The following is a 21651-nucleotide window of genomic DNA, read 5'->3' as shown; positions in this document are numbered from 1 at the left end:
TAACAAACATTGCAATATTAATATAGCACTAAATATTTTCTATTTAGCAAAAATCCAGCTTTGTTCAGCTGGAAATCAATCAATCAATCTCTTTCTCTCTCTCTCTCTCTCTACCCATCTACCTATCTACCTATCTATCTCTATCTATCTATCCATGTCTATCTATCTATCTATCTATCTATCTATCCATGTCTATCTATCTATCTATCTATCTATCTATCTATCTATCTATCTATCTATCTATCTATCTATCTATCTATCTATCTATCTATCATGTCTATCTATCATGTCTATCTATCTATCTATCTATCCATGTCTATCTATCTATCTATCTATCTGTCTCTGTCTATCTATCTGTCTGTCTGTCTGTCTGTCTATCTATCCATGTCTATCTATCTATCCATCCATCCATGTCTATCTATCCATGTCTATCTATCTATCCATGTCTATCTATCTATCCATCCATCCATGTCTGTCTGTCTGTCTGTCTGTCTGTCTGTCTGTCTGTCTATCTATCTATCCATGTCTATCTATCTATCCATCTATCTATCCATCCATCCAACCATCTATCTATCTATCTATCTATCTATCTATCTATCTATCTATCTATCTATCTATCTATCTATCTATCTATCTATCTATCTATCTATCTATCTATCTATCTATCCATGTCTGTCTGTCTGTCTATCTATCTATCTATCTATCTATCTATGTCTATCCATCCATCCATCCATCCATCTATCTGTCTGTCTGTCTATCTATCTATCCATGTCTATCTATCTATCTATCCATGTCTATCTATCTATCCATCCATCCATGTCTATCTATCCATGTCTATCTATCTATCCATCCATCCATGTCTATCTATCTATCTATCTATCTATCTATCTATCTATCTATCTATCTATCTATCTATCTATCTATCTATCTGTCTGTCTATCCATGTCTATCTATCTATCCATGTCTATCTATCCATGTCTATCTAAAGCCGCGTTTCCACCGCAGGAACTTTCCCCAGGAACTAGGAACTTTGGGCTGGTACTCGATGTGTTTACACCGCAGGAACCAGGGTCTAAATGAAGTTCCGGGTAAATATTTCCCCCTCCGATAGTCCCTGCTCACGAGGTAGTACTTTTTCAAAGTTCAGGAACTTTCAGGGGTGGGACTTGTGCGCTGCACAAGCTGATTGGTTGTGTTCACGCCGCATTTTGGTTGGATGACTCCACGCAGCATTTTCTTTATTTTTAACCTCCCTTTTAAAAAGTGGCTTCATGCAGTAAAGTTGTCTGTCTGCAAATATGGAATTTAATAAAAAAAAAACTGGGGGACTGGCGACGAGTTTCAGGCTTTATTATTTGGGTATTTGTGGAAGAGGAAACTTTCTGCGCGTTCGCCACAGCCATCTCACGGCCAATGTCCGCAATAGCTGATAACATACAATTTTATATCTAACGTTAGCATTACGAGCTCTGAACACGCTTTATCAGTGCTCGTCTCTTTTCTGCCACAGCTTTTAATATTAAGTCATTATGTTTACACATTGTCATCTATTGCAAGGCAAACCATGTTACAAATTTACTATAACAGGATTGAAATAGCGCATTGAGGTGTAACAAACAACTATTTACAAGACTGTCACTATTTATGATTGATAGACGGGGTTCAGGCTTTTTTTAAAGAGTATTACGCAAAAGGAAATTTTTGCGCGTTATTCCCAGTCATCTCACAACGTACCTTGTCTTAATTTTATACGCATAGGCTACAAGCTTTCTGAACACTTTAGTATCAGTGCTCGTCTATTTTGTTATGTTAATTACCTCGTTAGTAAACCAATAACTGCAACACAGTTTGAATCTCCTCCAAACTTATAAATGTGACGCTCAAAACTGATTACTGTCCGTCGCAGACTGGGAGGAGCAGTTGCGCGCAGTTTACCTGAATTCCCGGTACTTTAGACCGCGGTGTAAACGCAGAAAGCAACCGGTCTGGGGCAAAAAAGGTTCCTGGGAAAAAAGTTCCTGGGACAAATTGTTCCGGGTAATTTCGGTGGAAAAGCGGCTTATCTATCTATCCATCCATCCATCCATCCATCCATCCATCCATCTATCTATCTATCCATCCATCTATCTATCTATCCATCCATCTATCTATCTATCTGTCTATCCATGTCTATCTATCTATCCATGTCTATCTATCTATCCATGTCTATCTATCTATCCATGTCTATCTATCTATCTATCTATCTATCTATCTATCTATCTATCTATCTATCTATCTATCTATCTATCTATCTATCTATCTATCTATCTATCTATCTATCTATCTATCTATCTATCTATCTATCTGTCTGTCCATGTCTATCTGTCTGTCTATCTATCTATGGCAAATCACTGAGACATGAATAGCAACAGGTGCTACGGTTCTGGTCTGACTTGATGACAGAAATAGCTCCACAATGGGTCATGCCTCAGAAAGAACCAGGAGGCAGTGTCTCACAGGCCCTTTTCTGTCACAGACGTGTGTTTCTCAGCTTCCAGAATTAGCAGTTAAAAAAAAGATATTCATAAAATGAGTGTCCTTTAACATCTACTAGACCAAAACTCAGATTTGACAGTGAAACGTGTTTAACAGAACGATTTTGTAGTAAGAAAATATTTCAAAAGTTTCTGTGTGCTGTTTTTAGCTTGTTACTGCAAAGCTTTTAATAGCGTGACACAAAATGGCAGAGGCGACACAATTTTTAATCCAAGAACCGGGATCATATCCGGGCGGTAATTCCACAGAGGAATCATGGGTATCAGAGTTATAGGACGCAGTAAGAATATCACATGGAACCGAGGGGGTAAAGGGGATTGAAAACGTGACTTGTTTCTGTAAAGCCACGTCGCATTGGCCTTTTTATGGAATGCGCATTTGGCTGCCCGTCCCACAATCCCTAGCAGAGGGAAGTCCCTAAAGAGCAGGGGCACCACATGCCTGCGGTACTACAGTGCTGAAACGTGGGGAGAGCCCTTACTCGCATCCAGCACCCATATCAAATGCGTAGTCAATGGAGACGACTTCCGTCATTACTCAAGGTTCACTTTTAAAAATAAAGGTTCTTTATTGGCATCGATGGTTCCATTAAGAACCTTAAACATCAATGGAATCTTTCCACTGAACAAATGGTTCTTTAGATTATTATAATATTCTGTTCAAGAACTGTTCACTGGAAGGTTCTTTTGGGAACCAAAAAAGGTGCTTTTATGCTCATTCAAGCAATTCAAATCAAGTTCGAACTTTTAAATAAATTATTTCAGCAATCAAACACCATGCTAGCAAAGAAACATTCCTATAAGACCTTTTGATGTGGCTAAATAGGAAGAAAGAGAGGAAGGCGAACAGATGCGAGGTCATAAGGTCGTAAAACCTTTGACCTAATACAAAGCAACTGGACCTAGATCAGGTTTTGACTAATTAAGCCACACCCCCTGTCAATCAAGATTGAAGCAAACCCTACAACCAAAACCAAATTTATGAAGCCTGTTAGTGGATTCAAACAGTCAAAGACAACAGTATCACAGCATGGGTCATGGTGAAACTTGCTTGCTTTTTTGACAAAAAAAGACTGCATGATGACCAAGTTTAATGCTCTCATGCAAAACTCAAGTTTCCACAGATAAACTTCTATTTGCACCAGCGAAAGTGTAAAAATTATTTGATTTATTCCTTTAAAACTTCAGCTTTATTTTATTCAGCCCATAATCAGATTAAAAACTCTTTTTCACCAATACCATTTACCATTCCACAATGCTAGGATAATCACCTAATCAGCCACATTTTTGTCCATTTGAGGCAACTAAAACTAGCACAATAACGGTGCGGGACTGGCGTAGATCGCCGCGGCTCCTCCTGCTGAGATAATGCACGTCCTTATATGGCCAGTGGCTGGGAATAAATAAATTGCGATTGTGTCAGGGTGACAGCAGCTGCACGCTGGATCCAAAGACAAGCGCTGAAGGGAAGGGGAGGGGAAGAGAGGAAGAGGACGATGGGGGAATCTATAGTAGACAGTGTCCGGTTACAGGACAACTTCCAATCTTAGACACCTGACGGCAGCCTGGGCCCACGAAAGGCCCACGTCGGGCCTGAGAGGAGACCCAAGGACGGAACAAGGGTAAAACGGCTGCCAGAGCCCTCGGAAAATACATCCAGAGCTAGAGTAGCTGGATTATTATAGTCGAAGCAGACCGCCATCAAAGTACATCGAGAGCTGATGCGTTTGAATCGCTCTCGCGGTACTTTGATGTCATACGCCGGTCGCCGCTTCAAGTCGAACAAGCCTTCTAGCTCTTTCCATCAGCTGGTGCCATGCCTCACAACAGCTGACACACAATGCATGGGCTAAAATGTCTACCGTACGAAAATAAACCCCATGCTTTTGTCCTACTATGACACAATCAGCTACTCAGAGCTTCTATGAACTTAAACTGGAATCGTAAATTTGAATTTGTTTAGCATTCAGACTTTTTTGTCAAATCATACATGCCGAGTCTTAAAATAACTCATCCTTGCTCAGAGTTATAATTGAACGCTGCAGGTTTAAATAGCTCAGCAGATGGTGACATGCTCCATTGGTCCAGAGTTTTACCATTAGGAACTCATTCAATAGGTTTATAGTTTCTACCAACCATTTAGAAATGACACACCAACATGCAATACTTTCCATCCCTGATTCCATTTGAGTTTTTCCTTTGCACACCGAGCTTAAATGTTTCAAATCACTAGATGGGGATTGGGACTCAGACAAGTAAACTTAATCTCGGGTCCACATTATTGAGCTATTGCAAACAGTATAATGTTCTTACCTGCTGTGGCCAGTGCCAGCAGGGGCACAAAGACGCAGAGCGAGACTAAGACCTTCATGTTGGCTGCCAGGAGACCTCTGGTCGCCGGTCTGGCTATATATACCAGGCTGAGAAGGTCAGAGGGCGCCAGCGAGAGGGTGGTCTTACAGACGGGACTATATGGAGGGGGCCGGTAGCATAGGTGTCGGAACAAGGCGCACCAGAGCAGCTGACTGTCTCTTTTAGCAGAGCTGTCACGGTGGTGACGTCAAAACCAGCGCTTGGGTACATCAGCTGGTGTTGATTTTGGCAACTGAAAAGGAATGATGTACAAGAGGTATAACAAGACAACACTATTTGTGCCACGGCATTCCACGTTTCTAAAGAAGTCATTTAAGGAATGTAATCACAATTAAGGTGGTAGTACGGATTAAAACAGCTTGTTGGTCATCAAACTTTTGTCCTATTTAACGAACTTCCACTAACCCGATCACAGGCTCGAGGCGGCGCTGTAAGTCACTGGCTGTCGTGCTGGGTAGGATTACAGGAGTTGACAGTCGGGAATAAGGTGTAAAAGTCAGCGTCATCATTTCCTCGGAGAGCGGAGATTAACGCCTTATCATTACACCGCAGACACCGACTCGAGCACTTCACAGGCACATGAACTCTCTCTTCTTTAATCCCGTGAATACACTGTAAAATGTACACGCACAATTCATTTGTAAAAGACAAAAGTGAAGCAAACATGTGGTTGTTTCTGTTGCTTAGAGTCTGGGATTAAGAACAATTATGCAAATCCATTATAAATGAGCAATTTAGTAATAAGACAGTTAAAACTAATGAACTGCATGACTCCTATATCCTATGCTTCTCCAGACATGCTCATTGTGAACTTGGACCAGAAACATGGGGAAAGACATTACTAAGTAAAAAATGAAAGTAAAATACATTTTAAGACTCCAAAACCAACAAAAAATAAAAATGGCTTATTAATTTTAGTTTTAGATACATAATAGATTGGGTAACACTGTATTTTGCCTTTTGACTACAAGTAACTTTGCAACTACATGTCAACTAACTCTCATATTAGTAGACTCTCTGCTTAATATCTGCTAACACATTCTACTGACTATAAGTAACTTTGCAACTACATGTCAACTTATTCTAACCCTAACAGTCTACTAACACTCTAATGAGAGTTAGTAGACATGTAGGTGCAACTTTACTTGGTCAGTACAGAATGTGTTAAAGGGACCATCAAAATAAAATGAAACCAAAACTTAAATTCTAATCTAACCCACCCAATAAACAAACATACCACTAAAACAGCCATAACACTGGACTGCTAACAAAAACTACACCTTTACACCATTTTAAAATGATACTATTTTGTGGATTAACACTGACAGAACCAAAACAGAAACTATAACAATACGAGTAAAAACTATGAAAGCGAAACCAAATTGGTTTAGTTTTAGATGTGACATCTAGATTAAATGTGACAATACACACGTTAACATCTTCGAGGGAATCATAAAACATTCTTCGAGCACTCAGGGTTTATGATCTTAGCTCACGTACGTCACACTCCAGTAGTCAGAATAACCCGACAGAAATAAGCTCGTCTTTCTATTTATGAGGCACCCAAATGCCACAGCAACACGTCTCTTATATTTAAAAATATAGCTTTGAATGTTAAAGTTTAAATGATTTGTTACTCGATACGTTGTCACATTTTTATATATTATATATTAATATAGAACTCAATTGTGTTCTCATCCAATAGTATCAGTGCAGTTAAATGCATAACATTACTGAATATTACATTTCTTAAAGTGGCAGTGGCAAGGAACCGGAGGGAAAAAAAAAACCCTTGGGGAAAAACCTGGCTTAATTGGGGGTCCAGAGGACCAGAGTTCTTTTACAGAGCCTTTTATAATGTTAATGACTAACGTGAGTGTAATGCAGACAGTCCATACTGTATAATTAATATAGAAGATGAATGAATAAATAACTACACAATACACAGAGAAATTGTAAAAAACAAAGTACAAACTTTATTATTCTGTTTTTACAAAGGCACAAGCCTCTTTTCCCCAGTTTAAAAAAAAATACAATAGCTTCTCAACCAAACGGACTGACTGTCCCACATAAAGAGAAACAACAAAAATAGAAACAAAAAAATAAAGAGATGACAGACAATAAAAGAGGGAGAAGATGAGAGACAGGACAAGTCTGGAGACTGCGGAGACGGCCCAGAGGACATGTGGTGTGCCAGGACAAACGTTGAGGGTTAAACACAGCCGTGTGGTTCAAAAATCACAGCGAGAAGAGCTTCGGTCGAGGAGAACGTCTCTTTGAAAATAAGAGTCACTCCTCGTTATACTACAGTAAGTGCTTCAGGTTCATAAAATCACCCCCGTTTCACTCGACACACCCAACCTCTGATATGTCCTCAGGATTTTCTTACAGTGATTTCTGTGAGTAGAAAATACACACAAAAAAAATAGACACCCTGTGGCTTCGGTAGAGGAAATGTTCAAACGCGGGAGGGCGAAAGAGACTTTTTCGCAAAGACAAAACCGTTATTACAGACTTAACGTGAAAAACAAAAGACAGCACAAGCAGGACACTAGTCTCTATGACCCAAGCAAACCATTATCCAAATATAAAAAGCGCGCAAAAAAAAAAAAAAAAAAATCTGCCAATATTAGATCATCCCATTCTGGAAGCCCTGATTCCCAGCAGTCTTCACCGCAATATGAATGACAAGGTCCACAGAGCCAGAAGGAAAAAACACAATCTGTCCAGCAGCAAAAAGATTCCCTGTAATATTTCATAAGGGAAGGGGGACATGCACTCTTTCGAATGCAAAAAAAAAAAAAAAAGCGACACTTCTAATGTTCCTCTATGGCCAAATCTTGCCGGACTTCAGCGCCGGCAATGCAATGCATAACACAACGGTAGATTGATCTGGAATGTTTGGAAACATCAACTGCGAGAAGAGATGAACATGGGGCGTGTTGCGTCTCACTCTCTAGCGCCATCTTCAGGGCTAAAGCTTAAGGCAGGCCTCTGTGCCACACAGCGCACACCGAAGCTGAGTTAAGGCAAGCCACTGGCCATTGTTCGGCACGGGATACATCTCTCAGTCCCACCAGGGGCATGAAGAGTTCACAGTATCGCATGGCTTATTCCAGGTGTCTCCAATCCTGGTCCTGGAGGGCAAACGTCCTGCTGAGATTAGCTCCAGTTCGTCCCATACCACACCCTGTTTCAGGTGTGTTTAATTGGGAACGGAGCTAAACTTTGCAGGACAATGGCGTCCCAGAAGCAGGATTGGACATCCCTGGCTTATCTGGAGAGTTCAAGCAGGAGTAGCACCACCTTGCTGTCCATGTGATTATCTGTGGCGCGTACGAACGCCAGGAAATACAGGGAAACTAAAACATTCAAGCGAGTAGAGTGCATAGAGCTAGAGCGCAAGATTACGGGCTAGTCACTCTCACTATACGCCGCAGAGAGCATCTGACACGACTTGGACGACAAACGGACATGACAATACTTCTGGGAGAAGGCCAAAGTGGCCACGAAGTTCCTCTCAAAGGGGGGGGGGGGGGGCGAGAACCAAAAGAGCTGCATAGGCTGAAATCGGGCCACGACAACCCTGGTAGTGCTATTTCCAACACTTCCTCAAAAAACAAAAAAAACTTTACGCTTATATTAGCAAATGTGCTAAAAGCGACACAAATTTCCTCGCAGGTACGAGTACCTGGCGGTTAGCTTATTCCATTCATTTGACATACAAACGACATTAAAAAAAATTCGGCCAGAATTTTGAAATTACGACTTTAAAGACCGGACCGTGGGGGGCGTTTGGACGCGACGGAGGGAGTGCTTCACCCTACACCAACGTGTGTACTGGGAACCCAGCCCAGTAAAGGTGAGCGACAATAAGTGCACAAAGTCCCCCCCCTCTTTGCGTAATTTAAAACGTGCGCACAATACAAAGCCCCTCTGAGCAGCGGCAGTCATTGTTACGCTATTGAGAACTTGACAAATCGCCAGCAAATGGGAAAACTAGAGGCGTGTCTACGCCCAAAAAAAAACAGAAAAGTAACATTTCCTCTAAACTTTCGGAAGCCATGGTGTGGAACAGGTTTCTGAAGTCTCATTGGCTCACAGTGATGCTTCAAGCCTCCCCAGAACGGAAAGAGGAATATGACGCAGCCAGAGCGGGATAGTGGGGCAAAAGGTTCGTTTTGAGAGATGAGACGTCCTGTAGCGCAGAAATGGGATTCCTCCAATCAGAACACTCTACTGCCCTCTTATGGGCAGAATGTAGGAGAACAGGAAGTGATGTAGGAGAACAGGAAGTGATGAAGCAGAGGCCTGGAAGACCTGTGGCAGATTCTGACAGATTTTGTGATTCCCCTCACAAAATCGCTAACCTGGGAGCGTGCGTTGGTGAAACTATAGACGACGGAGTATGAGTAAGAGCTGTATCATATAAATGTATCAACAAGTTACCAGAGTGCTATGGAGTTATAGTGTACTGCGTGAGTATACATAAACGTGCTCTGTCTGTTTTTGCGGCACGTTTCCTGTAAACTTTCTTTTTTTTTCCTTTCAGTTTTTGTTTAGTTTATTCCCCCCCAAAAAACCTTCAAGTCATTGAGTCTGTGAGTCCCATATGCGAGTGTAAAGAAGACAGCGACAGGAAGAGAGGAGAGAGAAAGAAAGAGTATTTCTGCGGAGGCCCTTCCACAGACCCCCTCACCCCTCTCCTTGCCCCCGGTTACATGTGGGGTGGATATGGGGATGGGGGTGACCAGGGCAGTTAACAGTCCTCAGATCCTTCGTTGTCAGAGGCGGTGTCGGAGTCTCCGGTGTCTGTGAGGACGCGGCCAGGGGTGACGATGACCGCCCGGCGCTTTTCCTCCTCGGGCACGACCATCCTGTCCTGCGTGCCTTCGATGTGCTGGATGGCCTGCGGGAAACAGGACGAAACTGTTAAGGTGACTTTGATTTATTATGTTTTTGGCTGTTTAGTTGCCAAAGTTCTGTTCAGTTGCTTGTTATGTTGCTTGTCAGTCCGCAGGAATGACGTATTTTTGTCGGCCAAAACCCCAGAAACGAAGCACTGCCGTGCAAATCATCCCGAAGTCAATGGGTTTTTGGTTAAATGCCTGAAATACGGTCTGTGGTTAACACATGCTTAAGATATTTTCACTTTTTATTCTAAGGCATAAACTACATCAGTAGGCTAATACCACCTTGTGATTTTTATAAAGTTCTACTTTTCTTGAAAAAGGTGGTGGTAACTACAGAGGTTGTAAGGGAATTGTGTCGACGTTTGCTTTTACTAGTTTGCTTTTACAGCCTCATTGTGTTTATGATCACGCTCTTTTAAACTATTATAACTCAGAAATGTTTTTTAAAGACAAGAAGGCCAAGTTTGGTAACACGTACTCAGAATTTGTTCTCTGCATGTCCAAGTAAATGCACACACATTAGAAGCAATGAGTAGTGGACACACACTGCAAACCACGGACACACACATTTTTGCTGTGGCGCCCGGGGAGTGATTGGGGGTTAAGTGCCTTGCTCAAGGTCACCTCCGTCATTTCCTGCCGGTATTGAGAATCGAACCCACAACCTTCGGGTTACCAGTCTGACTCTCTAACCATTAGGCCATGACTGTCCATGACTGCCCCAAGTCTTTAATGTCTTTAATTTTTTAAGACTGAAAGAGTTGTTAGAAGCCTAGTAAAGCTGACGCTGAAATCATTCGATCGCAGCGTAGTTCGATTTAGCAAATGTTTACATACGATTGCATTTAGGCTTAAAAATTCACAAAAGTTGTGTTCATTTGAGAATATTATCAAGATAAAAAAAGAAAAAAAGAAGAAAGCAAGAATCAAAGTTTTGTTGATCACAGAGATCATATTTTCTGCAATAATCCAAAGGCCAATGGAAAAATCCTTTTGGGTTTTTGTCAAGGGAACCAGGGTGATAAGTTGGCCAACAAATATACGTCATCACTACAGCGCTCTATTAGGCCTCAAAGACCCATCAATTGATGCAATTCCCACACTTTCTTAAAAACAAAACAAGACTTTCACACTTACTACACAAGTGTACTACATGAAATAGATAAACTGGTCAACATCACTCTTTTTGATGAGAGGATTCCCATGCTAACAAAATCACTTGCTGAGTGGAATATTCCAGTTATTATCCATGATTTGTAGGCCTAAACGAAGAACGAAAAATAACTTTGCCGTGAGTATATCGGGGCCTTTAGTCTGAGCAACAACTGTTAACCAATATAGATAAGTAACAACACTGCATAATGTGGGAGAAAAAAAAATTCTGATAAAAAAATAAATGGAATTGTGATTGTGATTCATAATGCATTTTTTTTTTGTTTAAGCTCCAGGTTTTCTATGCTTGTTTGTAGCGCTGCACTCACTTTTAAATGGATTCGGGTGCCGTTCTTTAGTGTCTGTGAAAACATATATGGCCAATAAGCCACATATAAATAGTTAAATCTCATTCATGACTTTTTCCTGGAGCTGGGTAGACTTGTGTTTTACCTGCACAATGGTGTCCAAGTTTTGTCGTGATGTGGATGCTGTGTTGATCACGGAGGCGGGGCCCATGGTAACCACGGTGACATGATGGGGAGGGGGGGGCGGCGCAGGGGCGGGGACGATTACTGTGGCGTGATGAGTGGGTGCAGGCGGCGTGGCAGGAGAAAACACCTGACGAATAAAGTAGGACAACAAATTAAGGACAACTTTTCCTTGAACAAAGAACCTACACTTTATTCATGCATACATTTACTTTCTTATATTTTTATGGTCTTATTGTGCACAATTCAGCAGAAGAGAGAAAAACATCTTACACTAGTTTAAAAGTTTGGGTCAGTAAGATTTTTTTTTTTATGTTTTTGAAGGAAGTCTCTTATGCTCACCAAGTTTTGTTTTGTGAAATATTATTACAATTTAAAATAATATATTGTAAAATTTACTTTATTCCTGTGATCAAAGCTGAATTTTCAGCATCATTACTCCAGTCTTCAGTGTCACATGATCCTTCAGAAATCATTCTAATATGATGATTTGATGCTCAAGACACATTTCGGATTGACATTTTTTTTAAGGACTCTGCGCTGAATAGAAAGTTCAAAAGAACAGCATTTATTTGAAACAAATCTTTTATAAATGTTGTAAAAGTCTTTACTGTCACTTTTTATGATTTTATTGAGTCCATGCTGAATAAAAGTACTAATTTCAGAATCTCACTGACCCAAAACTTCTCAACACTACTGTAAAATAGTTCTCGGTTCACATAAAAACAACACTAAAAAAAGGACAAAAATAATATTACATGATGGGTAAAATGAAGTCCCGCCCTACATAATTAAATGAATATTGCGTCACTCAGAAATCTGTCACTTTATAGAAGTTAAATGTAATTTGATGTGGTCTTTAACTCTTCTAATGCCCTCTAGTGGATCATCACATCAGATCAACTCGTACAAACTCAATTTGACATGGTGCATTGCAAAACTGAGGGCCTCTCTTTTATTCTGTACTTGAATGACGGTTAGTCAGTGTGCATCAGTGATATGAGCGAGAAAGCGAGTCTGTCTGACCAGCGGGCTGCGAGCAGGGGTGCTGGTCTCTTTTCCCAGCTGTTCCTGCTGCTGCTGTTGAAGGCGGAGCAGAGTTTGCGACTGCACATGCTGTTCCTGGACCTGCTGTGCGATCACCTTTAGCTTCTCAGGGTACAAGTGGGCATCCAACGAACGGATCTAACAGAAACACAGAGACCCTTGGTCAGCACATATCTAGAAGGTATAGGAGAGCAGTGTTTCCTCTTAATACGTTTTTTTTTTTTGCCTGCGGAAGTTTCTTCAGCGAGTTTCATGGATAGCGGCAGAGATTGGGGTTTAATTTGCACTTCAAGTGTGATGTTCAGAAACGATTCATGCTCTCAGGGGAGCTGTGCACCTTCTGTGAAATCTCATTAAATATGCAAAGACTAAAGCGAGCTAATTTTAGCGAACTGATGCAGCAAAAGAAAAGTTTGATAACGGATTTCACAGATGACAACTCTACAGCACCGGGCCACGATCAATACAGATACGCGAGAGATTTAGTCGAGCAAAACTTTGAGCGACGGATCAAACTGCAACCTAATGAGTTCTATTGAAATTTGTCAAATACCAGTGACAAAATTCTATTAGAAAAGAGAACACCCTCTGTAATGGGAGATGGCATATAATCAAAATAAGCTAAAAGATGTTTACAATTCATTTAGGACTTGATAAATCCCTACAATTTTCTTGAGCATATCCTTTAAATTTGAGCCAATAAGATTGCAGATAGATATATATATATATATGTGTGTGTGTGTGTGTGTGTGTGTGTGTGTGTGTATTTCTTGCTATATATCTATCTTTCAATCCATCTATATGCATGTCTATCTATCTGTCTGTTTATCCATCCATCTATCTATCTATCTATCTATCTATCCATCTATCTATCTATCTATCTATCTATCTATCCATCTATGCATATTTCTATCTATCTATCTATCTATCTATCTATCTATCTATCTATCTATCATCTATGCATATTTCTATCTATCCATCTATGCATATTTATATCTATCCATCTATGCATATTTATATCTATCCATCTATGCATATTTATATCTATCCATCTATGCATATTTATATCTATCTATCTATCCACCCATCTATCAATCCATTTAAGCATATTTACAGTGGGTACGGAAAGTATTCAGACCCCCTTAAATTTTTCACTCTTTGTTATATTGCAGCCATTTGCTAAAATCATTTAAGTACATTTTTTTCCCTCATTATTGTACACACAGCACCCCATATTGACAGAAAAACACAGAATTGTTGACATTTTTGCACATTTATTAAAAAAGAAAAACTGAAATATCACATGGTCCTAAGTATTCAGACCCTTTGCTCAGTATTTAGTAGAAGCACCCTTTTGATCTAATACAGCCATGAGTCTTTTTGGGAAAGATGCAACAAGTTTTTCACACCTGGATTTGGGTATCCTCTGCCATTCCTCCTTGCAGATCCTCTCCAGTTCTGTCAGGTTGGATGGTAAACGTTGGTGGACAGCCATTTTCAGGTCTTTCCAGAGATGCTCAATTGGGTTTAAGTCAGGGCTCTGGCTGGGCCATTCAAGAACAGTCACAGAGTTGTTGTGAAGCCACTCCTTCGTTATTTTAGCTGTGTGCTTAGGGTCATTGTCTTGTTGGAAGGTGAACCTTCGGCCCAATCTGAGGTCCAGAGCACTCTGGAGAAGGTTTTCGTCCAGGATATCCCTGTACTTGGCCGCATTCATCTTTCCCTCGATTGCAACCAGTCGTCCTGTCCCTGCAGCTGAAAAACACCCCCACAGCATGATGCTGCCACCACCATGCTTCACTGTTGAGACTGTATTGGACAGGTGATGAGCAGTGCCTGGTTTTCTCCACACATACCGCTTAGAATTAAGACCAAAAAAGTTCTATCTTGGTCTCATCAGAACAGAGAATCTTATTTATCACCATCTTGGAGTCCTTCAGGTGTACTTTCATGTGTCTTGCACTGAGGAGAGGCTTCCGTCGGGCCACTCTGCCATAAAGCCCCGACTGGTGGATGGCTGCAGTGATGGTTGACTTACTACAACTTTCTCCCATCTCCCGACTGCATCTCTGGAGCTCAGCCACAGTGATCTTTGGGTTCTTCTTTACCTCTCTCACCAAGGCTCTTCTCCCCCGATAGCTCAGTTTGGCCGGACGGCCAGCTCTAGGAAGGGTTCTGGTCGTCCCAAACATCTTCCATTTAAGGATTATGGAGGCCACTGTGCTCTTAGGAACCTTAAGTGCAGCAGAATTTTTTTTGTAACCTTGGCCAGATCTGTGCCTTGCCACAATTCTGTCTCTGAGCTCTTCAGGCAGTTCCTTTGACCTCATGATTCTCATTTGCTCTGACATGCACTGTGAGCTGTAAGGTCTTATATAGACAGGTGTGTGGCTTTCCTAATCAAGTCCAATCAGTATAATCAAACACAGCTGGACTCAAATGAAGGTGTAGAACCATCTCAAGGATGATCATATGAGTATGAGGATAAATATATGAGTGTCACAGCAAAGGGTCTGAATACTTAAGACCATGTGATATTTCAGTTTTTCTTTTTTAATAAATGTGCAAAAATGTCAACAATTCTGTGTTTTTCTGTCAATATGAGTATTCTGTGTGTACAATAATGAGGGAAAAAAATGAACTTAAATGATTTCAGAAAAAGGCTGCAATATAACAAAGAGTGAAAAATTTAAGGGGGTCTGAATACTTTCCGTACCCACTGTATGTCTATCTATCTTTTATGCATCTATCTATCTAATACATATTTATATACAGAGAACGATAAAGAGTATTATTTTAAATAAACAACAACATACACAGATATACGAGAACCAATATAATAAGATAGATATCTATTTATAAAACAACAACAATAAAAACTACTAACTGATTTTTTTTTACTTGACCGCTACGATAAAAATAGACCAATAAGTTGCCACATGTACTAATTCAGACAGATACAGAAGAAGTGAAAGTGACGTGACGTGTAGCCAAGTATGGTTTCCCATACTCTGAATTTGTGCCCTGCATTTCACCCATCCAAGTGCACACACACAGCAGTGAATATTGAACACACACACACTGTGAACACACACAGTAGTGTGTGTTCACCGTGTGTTCAGTGCATGTTTGTTGCTTAAGATAAAACTTAAGCAGCAAAAATTGCCCAATACTGATATGTCCACAAATATACCTGTTCTTCCAGCATCATGCGCACGGAGCGCTCTTTATCCAGCTGTTGTCGGAGTTCGATCATCTCTCTCCGCAGATCCTCCACCTTCTCCTCCTCCAGAATGTCTGGGGATCCGATCCCTTCATCTTTCTCCTCGGCGCGCCTCCTCTTCGGAGACGAGCCGCTGAACTCCTTCTGAAGGGAGGAAGAGGAAAACGTGAGACGCCAGGAAGGAAAGCGTGTGTGAGAGAGAGAGAGAGAGAGAGAGAGAGAGAGAGAGAGAGAGAGAGAGAGAGAGAGAGAGAGAGAGAGAGAGAGAGAGAGAGAGAGAGAGAGAGAGAGAGAGAGGAGTGAAGATACAGGATATGCAGTGAAGAAGACAGTTTCACGAGCTTCACCTGTATGTAGCGTTTGAGTTGGGTGTTTTGTTGCAGCAGCCGTGTCTTCTCCTGCTCCAGAGAGAAGATGTATTCGGCCGTCTGCTGTAAGATGGCAGCCTGAGAAAGAGAAAGAGATCACATTACATCCATGTACTGGTAAAATGTGAAGGATGCTAGAAGTACACTTCCATTCATAAGTTTGGGGTCAGCAAGAATTAGTAGTTTTATCCAGCACGAATGCTTTAAGAATGAATTGATTGATCAAAAATGATCAATGTTAGAAAATTTCTTTCTTCTATTCATCAAAATATCCTGGAAAAAAGGTTTCCACAAAAATATGAAGCAGCACAACTGTTTTCAACATTGATAACAATCAGAAATGTTTCTTGAAATCATCATATCAGAATATGTGACACTGAAGACTGGAGTAATGATGCTGAAAATTCAGCTTTGATCACAGGAATAAATTACATTTTACAATATATTCACATAGAAAAACTGTTATTTTAAATTGTAATAATATTCCACAATTTTACTGTATTTTGATCAAATAAATGCAGCCTTGGTGAGCAGAAGAGACTTATTTTAAAAACACACACACAAAAATTAACATTTTAATTTTATGCTGGCACATATGCTGAGATCAAATCTAGATTTAAATGACAATGTTTGCTAACCGTTCACCCCAAAAATGAACATTGTCATTGCTTGCAAACCTGTTTAACGTTAATCAGAAAATAATGTTCATGCAGACCTTTCCAATGCAATTAAGCAGACGGGAAGATCAGCAATAAATAATGACTTAAATTTCAGTCTGTAAAAAAAAAAAAAAGAAGCTATCGTATGGGTTCAATAGACATGAATGGCGCACACATTCACTGAAGATCTGCAGTAGAAGTGCCACTAGTTTTGAAAGGTCTCTAAAAACATAACTCTTAAAAATGATTCACTTACAAATCAATCAATCAAAAGCATTGTAAGTCAAGATAATCATAGAGACCATTGGTGGCAATGGCAACATACGATGCTTATGAGAACACAGACCTGGCTCACAAAACTGTTCTGAATGATTCATTCACATATTGGACTGATCTGACTCAGCTCAATGACTCAATCCCAACTCACTGGAGGAGAAAATTTCAAACAACTATCAGATGTCTTCAGAAGTTTAGCAATTTAGCATTGTAAGTGATATGGACTGCTTTCCAATCCTTGTTTAAAGCTTCAAACCCATTTGGGTTTGGAACAACATGAGGGTGAGTAAAAGTATTGTCATTTCTGAGAGAACTACTCATTGAGATCAACACTCTTCCCAGATTGTCGGACTCACCTTGCTTAGCTTTTCTCCGTCACTATGCGGGATGAGTGTTTTCAGGGACTGGAAGCCAGCGTTGATGCTCTGCATGCGCCGGCGCTCATTACTGTTGGCGATTTCCCGCCGAATACGCCGTTCCTGGTCCCGCGCCGTCTCTGGCGTGAGGGGAATGTTTGCTAAGCTGTGAAGAAGAAATGTTACACTGCACTTTAGTCTACTTCAAATGAATGAAAAGGTATAAATATTACATGAAAAGGTATAAATATTACATTTAACCTGTTAACCATTTCGAGCATAGATCTGAATTGAAATGGTGAATGCTTTGGACTCTTTTAGTCTCTTTTTAAAGAAGACACTCGGCTGATTATTGCAGAAGTGAAAGCACTTCAAAAAATGGAAGTGTAGAAATAATTAAACCCCTGGTTTCACAGACAAGGCTTAAGTCTAGTCCTACACTAAAATGCACATTTAAGTGGTTTTAACCGAAAGCATATTGCACTGATATATCTTAAAATATTTCAGCAACATTGTTTTGTCTCAGTAATGTATTTTTTCGAAGGCACGTTTATAAAATCCACTTAAATGCCTTAGTTCAATTAAGGCCTAATCCTGGCTTATTCTAAGTCCTGTCTGTGAAACCAGGCCATGGAAGTCTATGGTTACTGTAATGCAAATGTACTCAAATGAAACACTTATAATTTAATACAAAATATATATTTTGCAAACTAATTTAAATTGCTACAAAATAAGCAACATGTCTAACCAAGTTGTGTTACAAATTTAAAGTTGAGGTCACTCAGAAAACTCTCAGATTTCATCAAAAATATCTTCATTTCAAACGAAAATCTTACGGGTTTGGAACGACAAGAGGGTGAGTAAATGACAACTGGATTTACATTTTTGGGTAAACTAACCCTTTAATTAATGAGGTCGTAAAGCACTTCAATCAAGAAATGGTAGTTTGCTTACTATATTGAAACATTGTGTTATTTAAATAATGCTATAATTTACTTCAAAAAATACTAATACTATTTTATTGTATAGTACTTTTTGTTAAGGAAACCTGGCAAAATGTTTTGTTTTGGAATTAAATTTAAACACTGATTCAATAAAAGTTTAATAAAGTTAAAGGATTTCTTTAAAAATGAACATTCAAACATAAAACAGCCAAGTGTTTTTCCCTTGCTTACATCCCTACAACAGAATGCAACATAACGAGTGTAAGAGTGTAAAGTAATAAATACTGACTTTCAATAAAAGTTGAATAAAATGTTAAATTATTTTTTTTTAAATAAAACGACTAAAAGTGCCCACCCCCTTTTGCTTAAATCCCTAAATCAGGATGCAAAAATGGGAAAGAGAAACATTAGAGCGCAAAGTAGAAAATATTGACTTTCCTGAATGCTCATTCAAGTCCATTGTCTTTAAACTCAAGCCCCTGGAAATCTCTGCCTCACACGATCACACGCGTGCTTTGGCCGAGGAAATCAAACCCTAATTGAACTTCCTCCCTGTCTGGGCATCTCACGGGGTATCTCTGGAAAGCCTCTCTTATCAGCAGCGCCTCAGCTGCGTGAGGACAAACACGGGGAACAATTGTGCAGGCGCACATGAGGGGAGAGAGAGGTTTCCCTGCTCGCTTCCTTACGTCCAAGCGGCTCAAAACCCGGCAAACAGATCCCAAGCCAAAATCACAACAAGAGCCAACAGTGGAACGAGAGACACGGTCAGATCAGCCGTTTCCAGCCGTACACATGAATGTGACCCAGCTTCTTTTATGCATGAAAATGAAACTTTTTTCAGAAGACAATTTTGATTTCAGTGTGAGGCGATCTATTAGGCAAGAGGCGAGAGAACTTGCACTGGTATAATTAAAGCTTCCATTACAATTAAATAAATTAATATATAATAAGAAATTATTACTTGGCAAGAATAATCATTTAAATTCATGATTTCATCATACAATAATAGTAGTGATATGACAAGATTGAATTCATAAAATAGTAATGAGCACTACTCATCTGTCTGGGTGTTTTAAATCACAACACACAAATGAAATGCTATAAAATAACAATAAATTATTTAATGCATCCCGTACTTTGTTTTGAGACCGCTTTGAAATTATGTGAAGGAATAATTGCCTTTGCTTGACAACTTAAACATGGTTTAAGCAAAAATAAAAAATAAAATAGCCAGTGTATTAGATATACTTTAACTACAGCTTAATTTCACCGCCATAATAACATGTATTAATGCTTTGTCTTGTTTTAAGGGTTACTTTATTACAGTCTGTCAAGGGTCTACAGATGAAAAATAACATGTGTTGTCAAATTCTGGCACATTTACAGCCATGGTCATTAATGTGCACTGCCTCTGTAAACAAATAAACAAACAAAAGGTAACAACATGTAGGTTACTACCTTGGTGTTTTGGACTTTTGTATAAATAATTGTGTATTATTTGTACCTTGGAAGCCTTCATTTGATATATATATTGAAGAAACATGGAATTACCTGTAAAAAGAGCTGCACAGTCACCGTGAACAACCACCCCTTTGAAGACATCATTTGTATGCCAATCGACATCGGGGTAAAACTACAATTCCCAGAACGCCCTGCGCTAATGGATCGCAGATGCGTTGACGGGGCCTTCCTTCAACAGCATACACACCCCCTTATTAAAATAACACCAGTTATTAATTTACTAACCTCTAAATACCTCACATTTAATTCACAGTGGGCCGAAACTAAAATATCAAGCGAGATAACGAACATAGTCGCTGGCCTAAATAAAAAACATCGTGTTCACAGCTGACACGGTCCGCCATTACAACAATGCGCCTCGCTCTCGCGCTTCCTCCGTCCATGCGGCAGCAGCGACGCAGAGTCCAAATATCATCTGATCTCTCTCACACCGCGCGCACGGCGAGATTTCTCGCGCGTTACGCCTATTTCAACCTCATATCGGAGACACTCGAGAGCAATGGCAGTCTGGAGACGTTTAACATTTAGTTGCATTGAGAAACAGACGACGCCAAATGCACGAGCCACAAGCATGGCCGCACTGCCCACAATAACTTAAGCCCCTAAAACACACACCAGAACACGCGAACTTCAACCCAAACACACTTTTACCCTATAAACCTCTGTGCATGACGACTGATTAATGGGTGTAACGAAATATGCGCGGTTTCTAACATTAAACACGCGCGCGAGATCAGCAGCGTGGTGTGTGTGCATGCAACCACGTGGTTTGTGTTTGTTAGACACAAAATGTATCGATTTCGCCGAGATATTGCACAGGTAACACTGACCTGACAAGCCGAGGAGGTTCCATAGACCCCCAGGAGATGAATTAAATTTAGAAAACCGAGTCTCGCGCGTGTTACGTCCTGTCTTAACCCACTAGATGGGCGCATGTACACAATAACACAGAAATCATGCGTGCATGTTACTCTAGTAGTAGTGCTGCCGCTGTTGGCGCGCGATTAAACAATCGCGCACATATGTGTGCGTCTCGAGCGCAATGATTTTAAAGAGGGTCTCACGTACCTGCACAAGCCCCCTATGACTTCTTTCTCGGTTTTCCTGAAATGTTGCAAGGAGGGCACCTTCTGAGCTGGTACCATGAAATACTCCATGCTTCCCCTCTTCTCTCCAGCTCTGGCTCCTCGATTCTTCTTGTACTTTATTGATTTAAAAAACAAAACCGTCTATTTGTCATTTAATAAGAAGCGCGTTCTGCTGATTTCGGGCATGAGCGCGTGAGATGAGTGTTGAGTTGTAAGGTTACTCTACTCTTCCAGCTGATGGGGTTCCCTCGTAGTGTGTGTGTGTGGCGCTCGCTTGCTCTCTTTCCCTCCCTCCTTCTGCATGTGTGCGTGTGTGTGTGTTTGCAGCTGATCGGATGTCTTTCAAGGCGGGAAACAGCTGGTAGGAATCACACACAGCCCTGCACTACCAAAAAGCCTCCTTCCGCCGAACGGGGGGACTTGCATGTAAACAAAGGAGTATTGCAACAGCGACCATATTATTCACCAGTAATCAGCTGGACTGTTTCACGCTTATTGCATGACAGAAAGCGCACTGTAATAAATTCATTTAAATGCATTTAAATATCTGTCTCATGCGCGCATTTCTACTGTGCATATCCAAAGTGCATTATTGCTTAATATGCATTATTGCTCACTCACGTACAAATAGGCACATAAATATTCATATAGAAAATAAAAAGAAATATTTTGTTTCATGAGTTACTCACGAAACAACATATTT

At 40.3% G+C, this 21651-nt stretch overlaps 2 protein-coding genes across 8 annotated transcripts in view; both read right to left on the bottom strand.

Annotated features, from left to right (window-relative positions):
* Positions 1-5309, bottom strand: part of srl (sarcalumenin) — a 31236-nt gene extending 25927 nt beyond the window's left edge. Inside the window, exon 1 of one of the 2 annotated variants that reach the window (XM_084388722.1) lies at positions 4848-5309. In XM_084388722.1, the coding sequence (XP_084244848.1) occupies positions 4848-4905 (58 nt within the window). In that variant the 5' untranslated portion in view covers positions 4906-5309. The remainder of the gene's footprint in view (positions 1-4847) is intronic. The other variant, XM_084388723.1, reaches the window with a different exon arrangement.
* A 1551-nt stretch (positions 5310-6860) lies between these two features.
* Positions 6861-21356, bottom strand: tfap4 (transcription factor AP-4 (activating enhancer binding protein 4)). 6 transcript variants are annotated; one of them, XM_084388492.1, is made up of 8 exons: positions 20929-21268; positions 17393-17558; positions 16081-16179; positions 15704-15877; positions 12490-12648; positions 11426-11593; positions 11302-11334; positions 6861-9816 (listed from the first exon to the last, which is right to left on the bottom strand). In XM_084388492.1, the coding sequence occupies exons 1-8, from the start codon at positions 21015-21017 to the stop codon at positions 9667-9669; spliced, it is 1038 nt and encodes a 345-aa protein (XP_084244618.1). In that variant the 5' UTR covers positions 21018-21268; the 3' UTR covers positions 6861-9666. The 6 variants fall into 6 exon arrangements, with proteins under 6 accessions (XP_084244618.1, XP_084244623.1, XP_084244621.1 ...); XM_084388497.1 differs by lacking the exons at positions 11302-11334; positions 20929-21268 and adding exons at positions 19891-20050; positions 20691-20858; XM_084388495.1 differs by lacking the exon at positions 20929-21268 and adding an exon at positions 19891-20782.
* Positions 21357-21651: the final 295 nt, after the last annotated feature.

Source organism: Rutilus rutilus (assembly GCF_951802725.1).
Source record: "Rutilus rutilus genome assembly, chromosome: 1".
In the NCBI taxonomy this organism is placed as follows: Eukaryota; Metazoa; Chordata; class Actinopteri; order Cypriniformes; family Leuciscidae; genus Rutilus; species Rutilus rutilus.
This window is presented reverse-complemented; position numbering and strand designations above follow the sequence as displayed.

Coding starts and splice junctions, on each gene's coding strand:
- tfap4 (XM_084388492.1), bottom strand. CDS start 21,017: ATGGAGTATTTCATGGTACCAGCTCAGAAGGTGCCCTCCTTGCAACAT. Junction 16,180..17,392: donor ACGGAGAAAAGCTAAGCAAG/GTGAGTCCGACA, acceptor TCTCTTTCTCAG/GCTGCCATCTTACAGCAGAC. Junction 12,649..15,703: donor GCATGATGCTGGAAGAACAG/GTATATTTGTGG, acceptor TGTTTCTGTTAG/ATCCGTTCGTTGGATGCCCA.